Source organism: Lactuca saligna, chromosome 1, assembly GCF_052625555.1.
Source record: "Lactuca saligna cultivar CGN05327 chromosome 1, ASM5262555v1, whole genome shotgun sequence".
Lineage (NCBI taxonomy): Eukaryota > Viridiplantae > Streptophyta > Magnoliopsida > Asterales > Asteraceae > Lactuca > Lactuca saligna.
The window spans coordinates 31,744,100-31,762,572 of record NC_136417.1 but is presented as its reverse complement, the minus strand read 5'-3'; the positions used below and the strand labels follow the sequence as shown (position 1 = coordinate 31,762,572).

The 18,473-nt window shown below is 36.6% G+C and overlaps 2 protein-coding genes across 2 annotated transcripts; one reads left to right on the top strand and one right to left on the bottom strand.

Moving 5' to 3' along the window:
* Window positions 1–8,192: 8,192 nt before the first annotated feature.
* On the top strand, window positions 8,193–12,059 carry LOC145031315 (protein STRUBBELIG-RECEPTOR FAMILY 6-like). Its single transcript, XM_078979846.1, has 14 exons — window positions 8,193–8,562; window positions 8,794–8,926; window positions 9,028–9,099; window positions 9,188–9,253; window positions 9,348–9,419; window positions 9,497–9,568; window positions 9,676–9,747; window positions 9,811–9,876; window positions 9,976–10,038; window positions 10,116–10,982; window positions 11,075–11,207; window positions 11,279–11,409; window positions 11,489–11,645; window positions 11,742–12,059. The coding sequence occupies exons 1-14, from the start codon at window positions 8,481–8,483 to the stop codon at window positions 11,889–11,891; spliced, it is 2,136 nt and encodes a 711-aa protein (XP_078835972.1). The 5' UTR covers window positions 8,193–8,480; the 3' UTR covers window positions 11,892–12,059.
* Window positions 12,060–12,235: 176 nt separating this feature from the next.
* On the bottom strand, window positions 12,236–14,919 carry LOC145031322 (26S proteasome regulatory subunit 7 homolog A). Its single transcript, XM_078979859.1, has 8 exons — window positions 14,735–14,919; window positions 14,159–14,240; window positions 13,802–13,971; window positions 13,646–13,707; window positions 13,391–13,535; window positions 13,087–13,305; window positions 12,810–12,991; window positions 12,236–12,717 (listed from the first exon to the last, which is right to left on the bottom strand). The coding sequence occupies exons 1-8, from the start codon at window positions 14,819–14,821 to the stop codon at window positions 12,384–12,386; spliced, it is 1,281 nt and encodes a 426-aa protein (XP_078835985.1). The 5' UTR covers window positions 14,822–14,919; the 3' UTR covers window positions 12,236–12,383.
* Window positions 14,920–18,473: the final 3,554 nt, after the last annotated feature.

The window sequence follows — 18,473 nt, the reverse complement described above, 5'->3', positions numbered from 1 at the left end:
CTCCTTGAACTTGGCGGTAATCTCGGCCACCGACTTTGTAGTATGTCTTATGTTAAGAAACTCACTGGCTAGCTGCTGAAGCTCCACAACCGGTGCAAACTCAGCCCTAAACCTGGCCACAAAATCCGACCAAGTCATAGCCTCAATGGCTGGGGCTCCCAGTAAATCACCAACTGACTCCTACTAATCTCTAGCTCCGTCTGCAATCCACCTCCTGTCAATAATGGGGTCCTTCACACCATGGAAGTCTGGTGCACCACATCCACTGAAGTCCTTGAAAGAGAGTGTGCGTGTCCCCGCTTGGCCAGATGCCATGTCACTCCTGAACTCCTTGAGGTGATCCTCCATCAGCTCGATAATCCCTTCCTTGATCGACCCGAAAATCATCGGGGTTGCCTCAAGGATGCCTCTCATGATCTTAAATGCGATGAACTTGCTTAGTCCGTCATCAACTGGCTCGGAACCTGATCCTGAACCTGAACCTGAACCTGAACCTGATCCTGTCCCAAACCCTGAACCTCCTGCTCCGTGACGCGTAATCACCATTCTGAAACAATACATAAAATTGTCAGGGTCATACATAATCTTGAGAGGTCTCACACACTCTACAAGTTCCTTGGTTCTATCTCGGCCCTCCTTGATTCGAGTACGGATCCCCTGCTTTCAGTAGTACGGGCCCACACTACCTTCCACATCTATCCGTACTTTCCTCAAGGATTGCTTCGACTTCACCAAGTCCCTTCTACTACTTCTAATCTCATCCGAGGCTTACCCTAGGGTAACTCTCCAACCCACTCTCTACCATCAGCTGCATAAGAAGTCCCTATCATCTCTCCTTCACTAGCTCGTGAATACCATTACATATTACTAAGACTAGATAATTCTTCAAATGAGAGATCTCTCCCTACAACGGTTAGACTCAAACGAGAGCTGCAAAATAGGGCTGAACCTAACCCTATGAAATTATTTAATCCTCGTAATATGTAACTTAGCGTATTTGTTTACTAGTTAATTAAAGATAACTAGAACTCCCAATAGCACAAAGCAAGCATCATTCAAGCATTGAGTAACCCAAACCAAGCATATCATATCCAGTCTATCATATCACGGAATACTCAGTACTATCATGCAACTCAATAAGCACACATAACAAGCATATAAGGCATCTTCCTAGATCCTTAGCCCTATTTTAGCATGTAATTCTCATACACATACAGTAGAAATAAAAGGCATCCTTCGTAGATCCTTAGCCCTAATCTAGCATGCAGTTCTCATAATCAGGTCACATCATAACATAAAATGTATGGGTATCTTAGGGAAAACTTACTTGAGCTCGGTCGATTGTACACATCACACGCCTTGTTCTTTCTAAAAACTCTTTACTTTAACTTTTGGAAAAACTATTTTCTCGTGAAAATCTTTCAAACCCTCGATTTGAGTTCAGACACTCCCGAGAGTGTGTCCAAATCCCTCAAACCAAGCCTCTGATACCAAATTATAACATCCCAATTTTCAAGACCAAAAAATTTCATTTTTGATATAACGATTTAGAAAACACTTATAACAAAACATCATCGAGTCGCATCATTTCATAAAACCGTAATCACATGTTTCAAAATCATATCATAAAAATAGTAATAATGTCATTGTACAATCCCAAGAATCTCATAATGCAAAAAACTTGTGTGTGTGTGATGCGCTGCTACCGTTCCGGCTCCTTCCCCTTCGAAGAAGAGGTACCTGAAAAACAAAACTGAAAATTGTAAGCACAAAGTGTATTGACTTCCCCCATCATACCACATACCATACATAACACATATTTCATAACATAACTGGGTATTAACTATCCCTTCGGTCCTGTTGACTGGTACTTTGCCTAGCATATCCGGGTGCTGGCCTCCCCTTCGGTCCTGTCGATCGGTACCTTGCCTAGCATATCAGGGTGCTGGCCTACCCCTTCGGTCATGTCGATCGATAACATTACCTAGCATATCAGGGTGCTGGCCTACCCTTTCGGTCATTTCGATCGGTACTGGGGACTATTTCACCCCCTACTCTACGACATAGCATCCTAGTGCATAAACATACAAGTCATATACCGCCTAACTTATCTTGGTGCTGACATACCCCTTCGGCCCTATCGAATGGTACTTGGGTCTATCCTACCCCTTCTATCACATATCACATAACATCATAGATACTAACACATAATCATAACAGATAACCATATACCAGATGATTATCACAAAGATAATTATCTATACTATAACCCTTACTAATGGGTCGACCTTAGTGCCTTCAACCCACTTCTACTGGAAGGTAACTCACCTTAATGTCGTGAAGTGTTTGAACTGTCCTCGATGCATGGATTAACTCCTCTCAACTCCTACACGTAATAACTTTCCTTAATTACCATTTCATACTCTTAACCCTTTCAAGAGTCAACTCAAGTCAAAGTCAAAGTAAAGGTCAACACCTTGGTCAAGGTTAACTATTGGTCAAAGTCAACATTTGGTTGACTCAACTAGCCGAGTTGGTCCACAAACTCATCGAGTTCCATAATCCTCAAAGTGATGGACTTCAATCCTACTCGTCGAGTCTTTCAAGAGCTCGTCGAGTTCCCTTTCATATAGAATCGGGACCCTTTTACTCATGACTCACCGAATTCATCCTTGAAATCGCCAAGTCCTGCTTCATGCAAGTTGGCACATTTAGTCCTGGACTCACCGAGTTCGTCTTTGACTCGTCGAGTCATTCTTCATTTCAGTCAGGATATTACCTTGAACTCGCCGAGTCATCCTTAAACTCGTCGAGATCTTTGATCTGGAAGTCCATAATCATGTACATTTTGTTGATTCCTCTAATACGCTCAACCAGATTGCTCTGAAATAGAAAAGGTTGGGGAACCATGGCCCAACTCGCCAAGTCCTATGAGCGACTCATCGAGTCCCCCAAAGTCCAAGTCCTTACAGTCGATTTCAGTCGATCTTAATGCATTCAGAACATAGATCTGACCTCCTAGGATCGATATAGCATGTAAAGTTACAAACTTTACGTGCATGCATGGGTTAACTAGCTCATAAGGACCCAAAATGAAGTCTATAAGGTGCATGGGACTCCCATGGACATAAAGTTTGCACCTTTATACCATGGGAACCCTTAAAGGTTCAAGATTTGAAGTATAACCCCATTGATGCACACAATCCCGAAAATGGCTTCACTATGACTTAGAAAAGGTAGAAAATAGCACTAACTGGAGATCTAAGAAGAACATACTCAAAGTATCAACTTTATATCTCAAATGAATTGGGAATGTGCCAAAACCTATGGATCTACTTGCTTTCTCTTGATCCCCCAAACTTCCTCTTTCTTCTCAAGCTTCAAAGACACACAAAATGGCACAAAAAACTCAAGAACACTCAATATTCGATTAGGGTTTCATGATGAGAGTCTGAGGGTGATGGGGGCTGGAGTGGAGGTCATATAAGTTGTCTAAATAGGGTGCAAACACCTAAATTTAGGGTTTCATCTAGATAGGTCTAGTCGTCGAGTCGGGGATTCCGACTCGGCAAGTAGATTCTTCCACCTGCGTCCAAGTTTCACCTCTAATCGGCGAGTTGGGGCCTCCAACTCGTCGAGTTCTAGAGTAAAAGTGCAAAATATCATATTTAAAATACATACAAGGGACCGGGCATCACATTATATAAGCAACTCGATGAGTTGGAAGCCCCAAACTCGTCGAGTAGAGACTGTTTGGGCCGCATGATTTTAGAAACCTACTCGACGAGTTGAGAAGCCTCAACTCGACGAGTAGGCTGGCAGAGGTGAAACCCTAATTTCCAGGGTTTGCACCCTATTTAAGCATCTTAAACCCTCCATGTTGGCCTTATTTCCAGCCTCCAAGCCCCAAACCCTAAATCTCGAAACCCTAATGCCTTATGTGAGCTTGTGAGTCATTTTTGAGAGAAATCTTGTGTATTTGAAGCTAGTGGAAGAAGGAGAAGCTTGAGGGCCCAAGAGGAAGCTTTCAGGTACTTACGTTAGCAAGGGGAAGAGCTCGGGATGACTGCATCACACATATCATTTTGTTTAGCCTAGGATGTTTTACTTTGATATGTTGACATGTGTTTCGATACAATATTTTGATTTGATACGATGACTTATGTTTTTGATTGAAATGATTTTGATAACTATGGTTTATTGAATAATTTAAAACGAAATTTTTAGACCATATTTTTAGGATGTTTCACAGGGATATAAAGAAAAATGAGAGATATTTTAAGTTAATTAGGAGGGTAGGAAAGAATTTCTACAAACGAAATAACAAAAGAATAGTTCATAATGGTTGAGAGAACTTCCAACACCGAATCAAAAGTATAAAGAATGATGAAGAAACACTTTTAATGTTGAAACATTAAGAGACTCACTATTAAGGGTTCCATTAAGAAGCTTTGCAAACAACCATAAATGTTAACAATTGGCTAACGAAATCAGGTGATGTTTTTTTTTTAAGGTTATGATTCAAGTTTTGTTGTTTATATAGATGGAATTAAATATTAATTAAGGAATAGAATAGATTGCCGGTAAAAAAAATAGAAAACATTATTACCATTTTACTTGATTCCTAGTTAAAAGTCACAAATATGTTAATAATATTAATAAATAAAACAAATTGAAGGAAATAGATATTAGTATTCATTGGATCAAGCAGTGGAAATTGATATACTGGCGTGTTACGGAAGTAAAGGAAATGGACAGAAACTACCCACATCTAATGCATGACACATATTTTTTCCTTCCTTTTAAACAAATTATATTATTTCAACATAAAAAATAAAAAATATGAATATAATAGTCACACAAGTGATAAATGAGGGAAACATGCATCATGCAACAATTGATGTGACTCTAAGTTTTATTAAATATGTTTATCAAGTTTAAGACTTTAAGGTATAACGAATATCGTGATTATGTTAAGTGTTAACCATGTCTTGTATTTACATGCCGATAAAAAAAATCTTGTATTTACATTAACGTCCCAATCGCTTTTCCAAATAAATGCTCCAACTGTCAATTGGTGTATATAATAATAATAATAATAATAATAATAATAATAATAATAATAATAATAATAATAATAACAAATGAGCCATATATGTCGACCTCCCATAATCAATCAATGATTACCCAAAATCCATACTTTTCTTTTCTTTCTTTTTTTCTTCTTTCACACACTATAATATTTCACTAATTTAATTTCATATTTAACAATTACTTCAAAATTACTACTCATTTCAACAAATGCATATATATATATATATATATATATATATATATATATATATATATATATATATATATATATATATATATATATATATATATATATATATAAAATTGATTTTTTGTTTTCTCATCAAAACAAGTTATGGAGATTTAATAAGATACTCTATCGAGTATAGGTAATTTGTTGCAAAAAGTATATAATATAAAATTCTAGATAAGTTGAGCTTTTTTAAAAGTGAGGAGGGTTGAATAATGAATGAAAACCACATATGACATGTACGTCGGCTGGTCTTATTAGAAAGATAATGAAAGTAAATATTATGATGAGAAAAGTACTGAATGAATAATTGGCATGTGATGACTCATTTTTTGCATTCTCATCATCTACTTTTCACACTTTCAATATGTCATATTCTCAAGTCTCAACTGCCGGATGCATACTTACATTTAAACAAGTCTAATCCTTTGATTAATTATATAACTAATCAATCTTTTTCTTTTTCCCAACAAACATTCTTCACCTAATTATTTACACTTTCAATCTTATTACATAATTTAAGTCAGCATCCAAAGGATCACCATAGTAATTCAAACGTGTTCACCATTGAAAAGTGCATTTGATCTCCTAAACACGTGTAAAACATAATAAACAAACGGATAACTAGATAGCTAGAATGCATAAAGATAATAAATGACTTATAATTAGAGAAACTCATACCAAGATTTAACATAGCATAGCGTATATGGCATACAAATAATTTTATGAGGTATAGGTATTTAACGTGGTACCATCATCGGATAAATTATATATATCCATGAAGAGAAACATATATCTTATAAAATTTATCAATACAAATCAGGGGTTACAAATTACTTAAATGAACAAAAGAAGATACAAAATGCTTAAAAACGCAACATTGAAGAAAAATATGAACAAAAGTTAGGTCAAATTGAACATCAAAGGTTATTATAATTCGTGTGATAAGCAATTGTGTTTCGTCTTGATCTCATGAGGCAGACGCTAAGACACTCCTAGGTTGCTTTAGCTAGCACTACTACCAAGTTGCCTGGGCGGAGCCAGTAGGGGGGCTAGTGGATGTTTTGCCCCCTAATTCCGTTGATATTAGTGTATTATTAGTTAAAGTCTTCCTTCTATATTTTTACGATGTACGTATTAGTCCCCGCTAATATAAAATTCTAGCTCCGACCGTTGCCCATAAGGAACGACAACGATCATGATCTCCTTTGGTCCCTTTTGTATGATTTCTTATATAGCTCGTGAGGCTGACACACAGTCGCGTTGACCATCAGGTGAACAAATCTTTTCCAGTTTGCGATTTCCTAATTTCTTGAATAGTTGTGAAGGGATGCATCGTCTATCACAAAAAACAACACCCTACTAATACATTGTTCCTAGATCGAAGGACTTGAGGGCACTTACCCCTTCCATAGACACTTTAGAGCCAAATATTGATCTGCTAAACCACATATATAAATGTTACTTTTCGTGGATATCAAAATAGATAGGAACATTTGTAGACATGAAAAGTACGAGACGATTCAATTTCTCTTTCGCAATTTCCACATATTTATTTTGTTTCCTTCCAAACTAAATATCCATGCCTATTAGTACAAAAGCCAGTATAAAATATTTGAAATGACATCGTCTAATTATAACAAGTTTGTCTATATATTTGATATCCGAGGTGTAACAAAATGGATGCATTATTACTTCTTTTTTATCTCTCGTGGCAATCTAGGTGCAAGTTTATTAGATTTGAGTAACTTTTACACATTTAAATCTCGTAAGTATTTCATTTTTATCTCCATTGGTATTTTGTAGGAATTTTGTTGGATTCCACTTTTGTTGCAAGTTTTTCGGAAATTACCAACAAAATAAGTTCATCAGAAATATTTCGTTTTGTTTGCTTGATGGTTATACACCAAATAGATTACATATTGTATGGTTTCATCTTAATTAATATTTACTAAACGTAAGATATCAGAGCAGGACTATACGACGAAAATGCCACATGCAATTTCGATTTGAAACATATATATAGGGGTGTTTGGATTGCTTTTTGAATTCAAAAAATGTTTTTAATCAAACGCAGTTAATGACAGCAAAATGAGTTTTAAAAAGAGTTTAGATTAACTTTTGTTAGCTACAAAAATTAAGTTAATAAGTTAAGAAATATTTGATTTAAAGTTGCTATTGTAATTAAAATACTAAAAAAATTTCAAAAAAACAAAATTTACATGCCTTTTAAATTTTATTTTAAAGTTAATGAAAAATTATTTTAAAAAGTGAATTTAAGTTTATCAAATATTTTCTTTTACTTATTGAATTTGTTTTGAAAAAACAATCCCAAACACTCCGTAAAGTCTAACAAAAAACTACATACCTCCATTGAACATGTAACTTTTTACCCCCTACGATGAAAGTTTAGCAGTTAAGGAGCAAAAATTGGAATATGCGGTCCAGAACTCAAATCATGACACACATAAATTATTGCTAGTGTTTCGTGATTAACCTCCCATATGGATATTCGTACGGTTAACGTGGACTGCTCGAATGATACATTTCAATTTTTTTTTACCAAAAACACCTTTTGTATATTTTAGATTCTCCTTTTTTGGTCTTTGGTTCTAATAATCCTTTTTACCTAAATTTGTACATAAAAATTGACAAAAAAATTGTCAAATTTAGAAGTGAGGGTGTTAAAAAAGGGATAACAAAAGAGAAACATAAACCATACAAATTTAGACGGAGGGCGGATGGAAAAATATCCGGCCCGTTAGCATGCATGTGGTGATTGATATCTAGAATCACTGTGAATTTGTATTTTGTAAAATTTGTAATCGTAATTGTATATGCATATATTTAGAGAAGAGAGAGAAAGAGTGAGGGAGACTATTTCTGTGGCTTTAGATTCTTGGGGCGTATAGTACACCGTCCCTACCAGCTTTCCCCGAGAAAATCAAACCTCTGCAGCTCGCTGCCATTCCCCTTTTTTTAATTTCTCAATTGCCACTCCTATTCTCCCTTTTTTTTTTATTTCTTGATTGCCACCACTATTCAGTCACCTACATCGAAAAGAAGGAATTAGGGAAAATTTTATAATGATTTCAGATGCTTATATTCACTCTTAGGGTAGAGGAGTAAAAGATACAGACGTCAGACGCCGGAGGTAATGGCGGTGCTCGCACCATTGCTCTTCATCTTTCTTGTTCTTGGTCTAAACTCCATTAATGGCGACACAGATCCATCCGATGGTTAGTATTTTTCTTTCTTTCTTCATTTTTAGTTGTGGGTTTTTATTGTTTGTCGGTGTCGCCTATTGATTTTACTGTAAAAGGTTTTTACGATTTTCGTAGTGGTTTAAAGGAACACGCAACCGATTACGTTAACTCAATTACACACCCTCTATGTAAACATACTCGAATTCACAACCAACGAACAAATTAATCAAAGCAATTGATTCGAGTTTCAAACTTCATGTGCAGTCTCTGCCCTGGTAGCCATGTATCAAAGTATGAATTCGCCGGGACAATTAACCAAGTGGAGTTCAAGCGGCGGCGATCCCTGCGGAGATAGCTGGAAAGGCGTCACATGTTCGGGTGCAAGAGTCACAGAAATGTATTTCAAACTTTCCATTGATCATCTACTCATTTGAATGTGTATAAAGTCATCATAATGTGTCGTAATTCATAAAACTCATTACATTTGTATCCGATCAGAAAATTACCCAGTCTTGGGCTTTCAGGGGGGATCGGATTCCAGCTTTCAAGTTTAACATCGGTAACTGAATTGTAAGAACGATAAATTTCTTCAATCTCTTCATTTATGGCTTCTTTTTTGACATATATAAACCTGACATGTTTTAATTTGGTAATGCAGTGATGTAAGCAACAATAATTTTGGCAATCAGATACCTTATAGCCTTCCTCCAAACGTGCAAAGACTGTATGTTTATTTATTTATTACTATTATTATCTTTTAAGCATTCATTTTCTCCTAATCTTCATCTCATTTCTCATATAACCTTTTAAAAATGCAGAAATCTTGCTGGATGTGGGTATACTGGCACACTTCCGTATTCCATATCACAAATGGCTTCTCTAAGATACTTGTGAGTCAACTTTTTTTTATTTTTTTAATCAAAATTGTTACACTGATATTGACATTGATTTTTATATATTTGAACAGAAATGTTGCTCACAATCAAATAAGTGGTCAATTGCCTGACATGTTTGGGCAACTTCCATCTCTTTCCAACCTGTAAGAACCAAAACCATAACATATATTTATGCATATGAGGCAAAAAAAAAAAAAAAAAAAAAAAAACTCAAAAAGTAATGTTTTTAATGGTTTTATTTATACTTCAGGGATCTATCTTCTAATTTATTCACGGGTGATCTTCCTCAAAGCTTCAGCTTATTGTCAAGTGCTAATAATATGTAAGTATATGAATCTGTAATCTGACAAGGCATTCAAGTTCTCATTCAATTATTGTTGTGTAGGTATTTACAGAACAACCAGTTTACAGGCTCCATTGATGTTCTTGCAAATCTTCCCCTCAAGACTCTGTGAGTATTTTTAATCAAAACCAATTTTTTACACATGTTAGGTATATATTATATAATACATTACATTATTCAACACTTATTTCTCGACTCATGTTTCAGGAATGTTGCAAATAACAAATTCACTGGTTGGATTCCAAGTCAATTCAGAAACATAAACTTTCTGTAAGCTTGCAAATTCCTACACTATCTGTATTTATTTAAAAATATATTTAAACATTATACGATTGTTTTTGTGCTAGAAATGATGGCAACTCATGGAACACAGGGCCTGCACCACCACCGCCACCTGGCATCCCTGCACCTGAAGGTGGTGGTCAAACCCGCCAACCGAGCGGCGGCGTTACACCATCTGCTAGCGGCTCTAATGGCGGCGGGAAGAAATCCGGTGTCAGTGGTGGAGCTATAGCTGGAATTGTGATTTCCATTTTAATTGTGGCTGCATTCATTGTATTCATTTTATTAAAAAGAAGATCCAAAAAGTCAACAGATATAGAAAAAACCGAACCCCGATCTTTACCTCCTGTTCCTCCACAACAAGATTCAATCCAAGATTCCTCCATGGTCAACACAAAATCAGTTGACCCTCCACCTGTCATTAACCTCAACCTAAAACCACCACCAATGGATGATAACAACATCTCATTCGATGACATTGACAATGATTTCACAGCAAAACCTATAGTTGTTCCCAAAAAACAAAGTGTGGCCCCACCAGATGCCACGTCATACTCCATAGCTGACCTTCAAATAGCTACAGACAGCTTCAATGGTGATAACCTAATTGGAGAAGGATCTATTGGGCGTGTTTTTCGTGCCCAATTTGAAGATGGAAAAGTTGTTGCTGTTAAGAAAATTAAGCCATCTGTTCTTCATGGTCAATTATCAGAAGATTTCATTGATATTGTTTCAGACGTGTCAAGATTACGCCACCCTAATGTTACAGAGCTTGTTGGATATTGTTCTGAATATGGACAGCATCTTTTAGTTTATGAGTTTCTAAAAAACGGATCTTTATACGATTTCCTACATCTTTTGGATGAATATAGTAAGCCATTAATATGGAATAGCCGTGTCAAAATTGCTTTAGGAACAGCACGTGCATTGGAGTAAGTTCAAAAAAAAAAAAAAATTCTTACCTTAAAAATCTTATTTGAATAATCGAGTATTAGGGCTGATGTCATATTTTTTCTATTTTCAGATATCTACATGAAGTATGCTCGCCTTCTGTTATTCATAAGAACATTAAATCAGCCAATATCTTGTTAGATTCAGAGCTTAATCCTCATCTTTCTGATTGTGGGTTAGCTAAGCTTGTCTCAGATGCAGATCAGGTAGTTGGTGTTTGTACATTGTATAGAGTTGAGTATTTGAATTTACTGATTTGCCCTTGGTTTGGTTGCAGGAGGAGAATGTTGGGTCCGGATATAGTGCCCCTGAGGTTTCGATGTCTGGTCAGTACACAATAAAGAGTGATGTGTACAGTTTTGGTGTTACTATGCTAGAATTACTTACAGGAAGAAAACCTTTTGATAGGTAAAGAAGTTTTATCTTACTAAATATAGTAACCTAGTTTGTTATATATAGATTTCTTTAACCTAAGTTGTGGTTTCAGTTCAAGGACAAGGGCAGAACAGTCTTTGGTACAGTGGGCGACACCTCAGCTTCATGACATTGATGCTCTTGCCAAAATGGTTGATCCGGCACTTAAAGGACTGTATCCGGTTAAATCTCTTTCTCGATTTGCGGATGTAATCGCTCTTTGTGTACAGGTAATACCGATACTGTTACTGATACTGATATTGATACTGATAGTCTGATATTGAGACTGATGTGGTTATATTTATTTTTATATGAATGAATGTTAGGCGGAGCCAGAGTTTCGGCCACCCATGTCTGAAGTGGTTGAGGCGTTGGTAAGACTTGTGCAGAGGGCAAACATGAGCAAGAGAACGGTTAGTCTTGAACAAGGTTCAGCTGTGCGGGCCCGCGACCAGGATTCTCCTCGGGAGAGTTGATTGTATTTATTTTTTTGATTGTTATCGTTTTATTATTAATCTTTAAACAAATTTGGTTTGGTTTTGGTTTTGGTTTAATAATTATATATTGTTATGGTTTTAGATAACGTGTAGGAAACAACTGACATTTGGAAGTGGAAGTTAAAGCATTTATTGATTTTTGTTTCACTTGTCATTGGTGAAGATTTCGGCTACTTGTTTGATTGTTTCCATTTTCTTAATAGCAAAATACTTCCAATTCTATTTGCATGATAGTAATGTAAGTTGCTGTTCCCCACAAATTCCCTTAATATATGCACACAACGAATAAAAACAAAGCATACAACGTAGTTTAAATGCAAGGATAACCAAATATAACATTCATTTTCTAAACTTCAGTCCCATTCCCTCAAAAGAAAACACCACACACAAATTTTTTGACATCTGAATCCATGTGTAGCAAGACTTTAAAGAAACATTAAACAGTTCATATAACACATACCACGTAACAAATCAATTGTAAACCATATACTTAGGAGTAGCACTAAACTTCTGATACCCTTTAATGACTTTGTTAACAGCATCAAGAAAATCCTTCTCAGTCACTGTCTTCCTCCTTGCCCTAATTGCATACATTCCAGCCTCAGTACACACACTTCTTATATCCGCCCCTGTTGAATTAGGGCAAAGTCGCGCCAAAAGTTCAAATCTCACATCCCTTTCACAGTTCATTGTTCTTGTATGAATCTTAAATATCTGTGTCCTACTTTCCATATCTGGAAGCCCAAATTCCACTTTCCTATCCAGTCTCCCAGGTCTCAACAGTGCTGGATCCAATGTATCTGGTCTGCAATTACACATACACATATTCAAATAAAGTGATGTATACATGAAGACAGTTTCTTTTTGGACTTGATAAAAGATATGAATAAAATATACCTATTTGTAGCCATCAAAACTTTAATATTCCCACGAGCATCAAATCCATCAAGTTGATTCACAATTTCAAGCATGGTTCTTTGAACCTCATTATCACCACCAGCTCCATCATCAAAACGGGCCCCACCAATTGCATCGACTTCATCAAAGAAAACTATGCAAGCTTTTTTGGAACGTGCCATCTGTTGAATTGAAGTCAAAGTTGTGTTAGTTGCTTCAATTAATGTCAAATTATCGACTTATTGTAGATTGAATTTGTTCATGAAGGATTGATGACCTGGAAAAGCTCGCGAACCATGCGGGCCCCCTCACCAACGTATTTCTGAACAAGTTCACTTCCAATGACACGTATGAAGCATGCATCAGTTCTGTTGGCAACTGCTCTTGCTAAAAGTGTTTTACCAGTGCCAGGTGGACCGTAGCATAGGACGCCTTTCGGAGGATCAATTCCCAATTTAACAAATTTCTCAGGGTGGAGCATTGGTAACTCAACCACCTAAAAAGAAAAAAGATTTTATAAAACTATAAACACTAGTGTAATTATATAATCATAATCATTATTCATTACATAAGTTACACACCTCTCTCATCTTTTCAATTTGTTCCTTGCATCCACCAACATCATTATATGTGACATCTGGTTTTTCTTCAACTGTCATCATGGTTACACTTGGGTCAATCTTGGGGGGTAATGGGATCTGAATTTGATACTTGTTGCGGTCAACACTGTAATTAAACATGGAGATTTTAGATAAAAAAAGATTAAAAAGAAAGATTAAAAAGAAAGATTAAAAAGAAAAGATTTTTCTCATGATATAATAACAAATTCAAATTACCCAACACGCATTCCTTCTTCAATATCTGTTGGTGAAACTTTGTCACCCAATCCAACAACAAACTGTAGAGTGATAAAACAGAGTATCAGTATGATAGAGAAACAAGGGACTTTGAATTTGTAATTAGGATATAGGAGTTGTGTGTTTTATACATACCTTTGCAATTTGCTTGACATTTATTACATATTTGGCGTCTTCTGTGTTGGGATTAATTATTTTGGTGCATCTGGCTACCTGAAGAGGTTGCTCCTCTTGCATCATTTGCTTATCAGAAACAAGATCCCATTGACTAGGTGCAGCCAAACCAGTGTCAGACTCTTTGATGCCTAAAGCAGTTGAAAAGAGAAACAAAGGAAATATTTTTAACCATTCATATCTAATTATCTATATATGTACAGGTATAAGGCCGTTTATAGTCTCTACAAAGAAGAATGTTCTATGTAGTAAAACAAGAAAAAAGCAGAGTCTTCATACAAGCTTATTTGAGTCAGAACCTCACAAAAATAAGCTTACCACATAAATCGTTGATCCTTTTGGCCATTTCCTTTACATCTTTTTCAGCTTTCTTGATGCTTGTGGAATATGGCCCCAATCCCTGCACAAGCCTTCATCAATTCAGTTGCGATAAACAGAGCATTTCAACCAACACAAACTATCAACTCAAAAGTTTCTCTATAATGCACATGAATTCTAGTAAAATGCAAGATAGAGATCAAACTATCCTAAGTTCCTAACAGCTGAAGGCATTTAAAAATCAATCTTAAATCAAATTGTATCAAATTACAGCAATTCGTCAGCGCACAAAGCTAATCATTCAAATCTTCAGCAGATGCTACCTTTTCCTTGATTTGATATACAAAACCATTATGTAAAAAGTTGACTTTTAAAACAGCAAAGCCTATTTTAGTACACGGGTAAACAGTAAAGAAACTGCGAACAGCCGAACTTCATCAAAGAACTAACTTTCACCCGATCCGTAGTGTTGCTCGATGGGTTAACAGGTTAAAAAGAGCAAGAGCCAATTAAATAAGGGCATCGAGTGGAACAAGTATAAGGTCTTTAGTTTGTAAGAATCGCGATTTAACTCACATAAGTCTTGAGAAGAGCGATATCGTCTTCATCAAGAGGGGGAGGATTCTTCTCGTCCCTAATCTCATCTTCTATGTCAGTCGGCATCGCTTTTTTTTTTTGTTGCTACCGGAGGGCAAGGATTTGATTTGGATCTCCTCGACGGAAAAACGTTTCTTGCCGAACAATAAACTGGGAGAGAGGGTCGGTCCCGTCGAGTATCAACTTATGCTCGTATTTTAGTAGAAATACAAGAATAGTCCCTTGACTATTTTCCTATCCATAACTTGTTGAACTACTATTTCTTTTGTGCATTATCGGTCCAAAATAACTTGAGTTCATACCGGAATGGGTATGACTATGACCATCCCTGAATCGATCCAAAGACAGGTATGACCAATTGACGATACACATACACAACCATGTGGGGGCGAGTTGGGTCATATTCATCGTCTAGAACCTAATCAGAATCACCGATAAATATCCATTTCCAACTCATTATTAGGTATGTTTATCTCCAATCTGACCCAAATTCTTACGGTTTTGGATTTTCCCGTTAGGTTTAAGGATTTTTTGCCATTTCCAAACCAATGAAATAGTAATCTTGTACACATAATGATCATTAGTACACGTGTAATTATAATAGTTGTTTGTGATGACAAATACATTTATTTTCTATTTTAAATTCATTTTATATGACTTAAAAAATGTAAATTAAGAGTTGTACTTATGTCATAAGTGTTTTTTTAGAGATTTTTAGACTACTATAAATGGAGTTGTATAATGAATTCACAAAATATCAAATATTATTTTTCATACAACCAAATCGTAAGAAAATTACATTTCATGGTTATGGCTCATTAGTTAAGTTCAACTTAGCCATATGATGCAATAATCTCATATGTGTATGTACATCGTTTTACTCTTAGTATTAAGTTACATGTATAGCTAAAATATCTCCATAAAACAAAATTTTTTAATATTTTAAATGTAACACCTAGTTTTTGGTCATTTATTAATTTAGGGTTGTGGACCAAAGATCAATCATCTAAAGACTTTGTGTAACATCCCTAAATCATGAGGTAAAAATTTTGATTTAGTTCAACCAAAATGTTAATTATCTTTAAGTCAACATTCAATACTCATTTGCTAAATATTTAAAAGTACTTTGTAAGAAAGCAGTTATCAGAGTACAATCTCAAAATTATCATAGCATGGAAACATGGGTGGAGTTATCAGAGTACAATCTCAAAATCATCATAGCGTGGAAACATGGGTGGATGCGCTGCAATAAAGTCAGACCCTTCCTTTGAAAACAGAAGTACCTGAAACATCAACGGAAAATCGTAAGCACAAAGTTTAGTGAGTTCTCCAAAATACCATATACCATATATATCAACATATATTGGGCCCCGCCCGGCATCGATCACCGCTTGGTATATAGATCTGTCAGTCATCATGTAACGTCTGAGATTTGTAAGGTACTATTTTTATTTATATAAGGTTAATAGTTTGAAAAGGTTTGGGCTTAGACCTTTAAGCCCTTGTAATTGGGCTGCAGAAGCACTGTACGCAGAGTGTACCTTGCCATGTACGCCCAATATACTCAAGAGACTGGAACGCGGAAGCCATGCACGTACGCCCAGCATACCAGGAGTACGTGCAGCATACGTATGCAGATTCTAAAACCCTAAATTTTAGGGTTTGATCCCTATATAAAGGATCTTATGCCTTTGGTCCAGCCTCCCTTTCACCCTTAGGCAGCCACCATGAAGACCCTTACCCATATTTGTGTATTCTTATGATTTGGAAGCCACTTGAGTGCATTTTAATGTTCTTTTGGTGTTTAGAAGAGAAAGAAGTTTGAAGAAGGAGCAATGATTCAAATGGAGCTTGTAGATCCAGGAGATTAGCATCATTTATGACTTATTTGAGGTATCAAGCTTCAAACTTAATCATTGCATGTTTAGATTTGATTTTAGGGTGTTTGATGTCATTTTTGGACTCCATTGTTAAGGTTGCTCGAATCTTGATAGTTCCAAACCATAAGAGTTGTCCTTTTGAGCTCTTAGAAGAACTTAGAGTCATAAAAATCATACCTTGATGGTTCAGCCACAACCATGCAAGTGTTGGAAGGTTACATAGTTGGGTTAAGGACCAAAATCATGTTTTAACCCCAAACATGCATGCAAGCACATAAAGTTTGTGACTTTATGGACTAGGATGCCTTAAAGGAATTGGATATACATTCTGGATATGAGGGCTTAATGGATTAAGTCACAAATGAATCCCCAAGGTGGTCGGTACGTCGTGCGTACACCCTAGTACGTTGTGCGTGCTAGGTCAACTTCCCGTTTTGGTCAAGGCCAGCGTACGTTGGGCGTATGTGCCAGGTATATCGCACGTACGCATGCAGAGTGGCAAACTTAGACTTTTAGGCCTTAGAAGTTTGGACCATGATAGCTGGGCCCCATGGCCCATTGTGGAGCATAGTTTCTAGGCCTACAACTGAGACTTAGAGTATTTGGCCTTTTGGGCCATATTGGGCCACTCGGAATTATTTATTTTGGGCTAAGGATTTATTAGGCTTGTGAAAAGGTCCATTTGAAGAGTTGGGCCCAATGTAGAAATTTGGGCCATTAGTGGGCTAAGTGTTGTTATGATAATGATAGTCGAGGAGTCATCGGAGCAGTTGTTAGAGATTCCTTTCAGTGATATTCAACATTCAGCTTTACGAGGTGAGTTACCTGCCAATAAAAGTAGGTCAAAGGCACCAATGTCGGCCCATTAGTAGAGCTATAGTAGAGATGATTGTCTTTGTGATAATTATCGGTATGTCACTATCTGTTATGCTTATGTGCTAGTATGATATGATGTTATGTGATAGTGGTAGGAGGGGTAGGATAGACCCCAGTACTGATCGATAGGGCCGAAGGGGTATGCCAGCACCTGGATAAGTTAGGCAGTATATGGCTTATATGTTTATGCACTAGGATGGTATGTGGTAGGAGTAGAGGGTGAAATAGTCTCCGATACCGGTCGAAAGGACCGAAGGGGTAGGCCAGCACCCTGATATGCTAGGCGATGTACCGATCGACAGGACCGAAGGGGTAGGCCAACACCCTGATATTCTAGGCAAGTTACCGGTCGAAATGACTGAAGGGGTAGGGTAACACCCTGATATTCTAGGCAAGTTACCGATTGAAAGAGACCGAATGGATAGCTAGTACCCGGATATGTTAGACAATATGTGCTATGTATGGTATGTGGTATGATGGGGGAAATAACTAAGTTGTGTGCTTACAATTTTCATTTTTGGTTTCAGGTACTTCTTCCGCGATGGGAAAGGAGCCGGTATGGTAGCAACACATCGCACACACGGTTTTCCGCATACGAGATTCTTAGGATTTGTACTCTAACATTGTTACTATTTTATGTCATGCTTTTGAGACAGATGATCTATGGTTTTATGATATGAAATAACTTAATGATGTTTTCTTTAAATTGTTTTATGAATTGTTACATCAAAAATGAAATTTATAGGCTAGAATTTTGGGATGTTACAAGTTGGTATCAGAGCCTTTGTTTGAGGGAATCGGACACACCTTCGGGGGTATCTGGACTCAAATCGAGGGTTCGAAAGATTTTTACAAGAAAAATAAATTTTAAAAATTTAGAATAAAGAGTTTTGAGAAACAACAATGTGTGTGATGTGTGCAATCGGCCGAGCTCAAGTAAGTTTTCCCCAAGATACCCATAC

Excerpts from the sequence above, each read along its gene's own strand:
- LOC145031315 (XM_078979846.1), top strand. The coding sequence starts at position 8,481 with ATGGCGGTGCTCGCACCATTGCTCTTCATCTTTCTTGTTCTTGGTCTA. Across the intron at positions 9,100-9,187 it reads TTAACATCGGTAACTGAATT|TGATGTAAGCAACAATAATT; the intron begins GTAAGAACGATA and ends TTGGTAATGCAG. Across the intron at positions 9,877-9,975 it reads AATCTTCCCCTCAAGACTCT|GAATGTTGCAAATAACAAAT; the intron begins GTGAGTATTTTT and ends CTCATGTTTCAG.
- LOC145031322 (XM_078979859.1), bottom strand. The coding sequence starts at position 14,821 with ATGCCGACTGACATAGAAGATGAGATTAGGGACGAGAAGAATCCTCCC. Across the intron at positions 14,241-14,734 it reads TCGCTCTTCTCAAGACTTAT|GGATTGGGGCCATATTCCAC; the intron begins GTGAGTTAAATC and ends AGGCTTGTGCAG. Across the intron at positions 12,718-12,809 it reads GTTTTGATGGCTACAAATAG|ACCAGATACATTGGATCCAG; the intron begins GTATATTTTATT and ends GTGTAATTGCAG.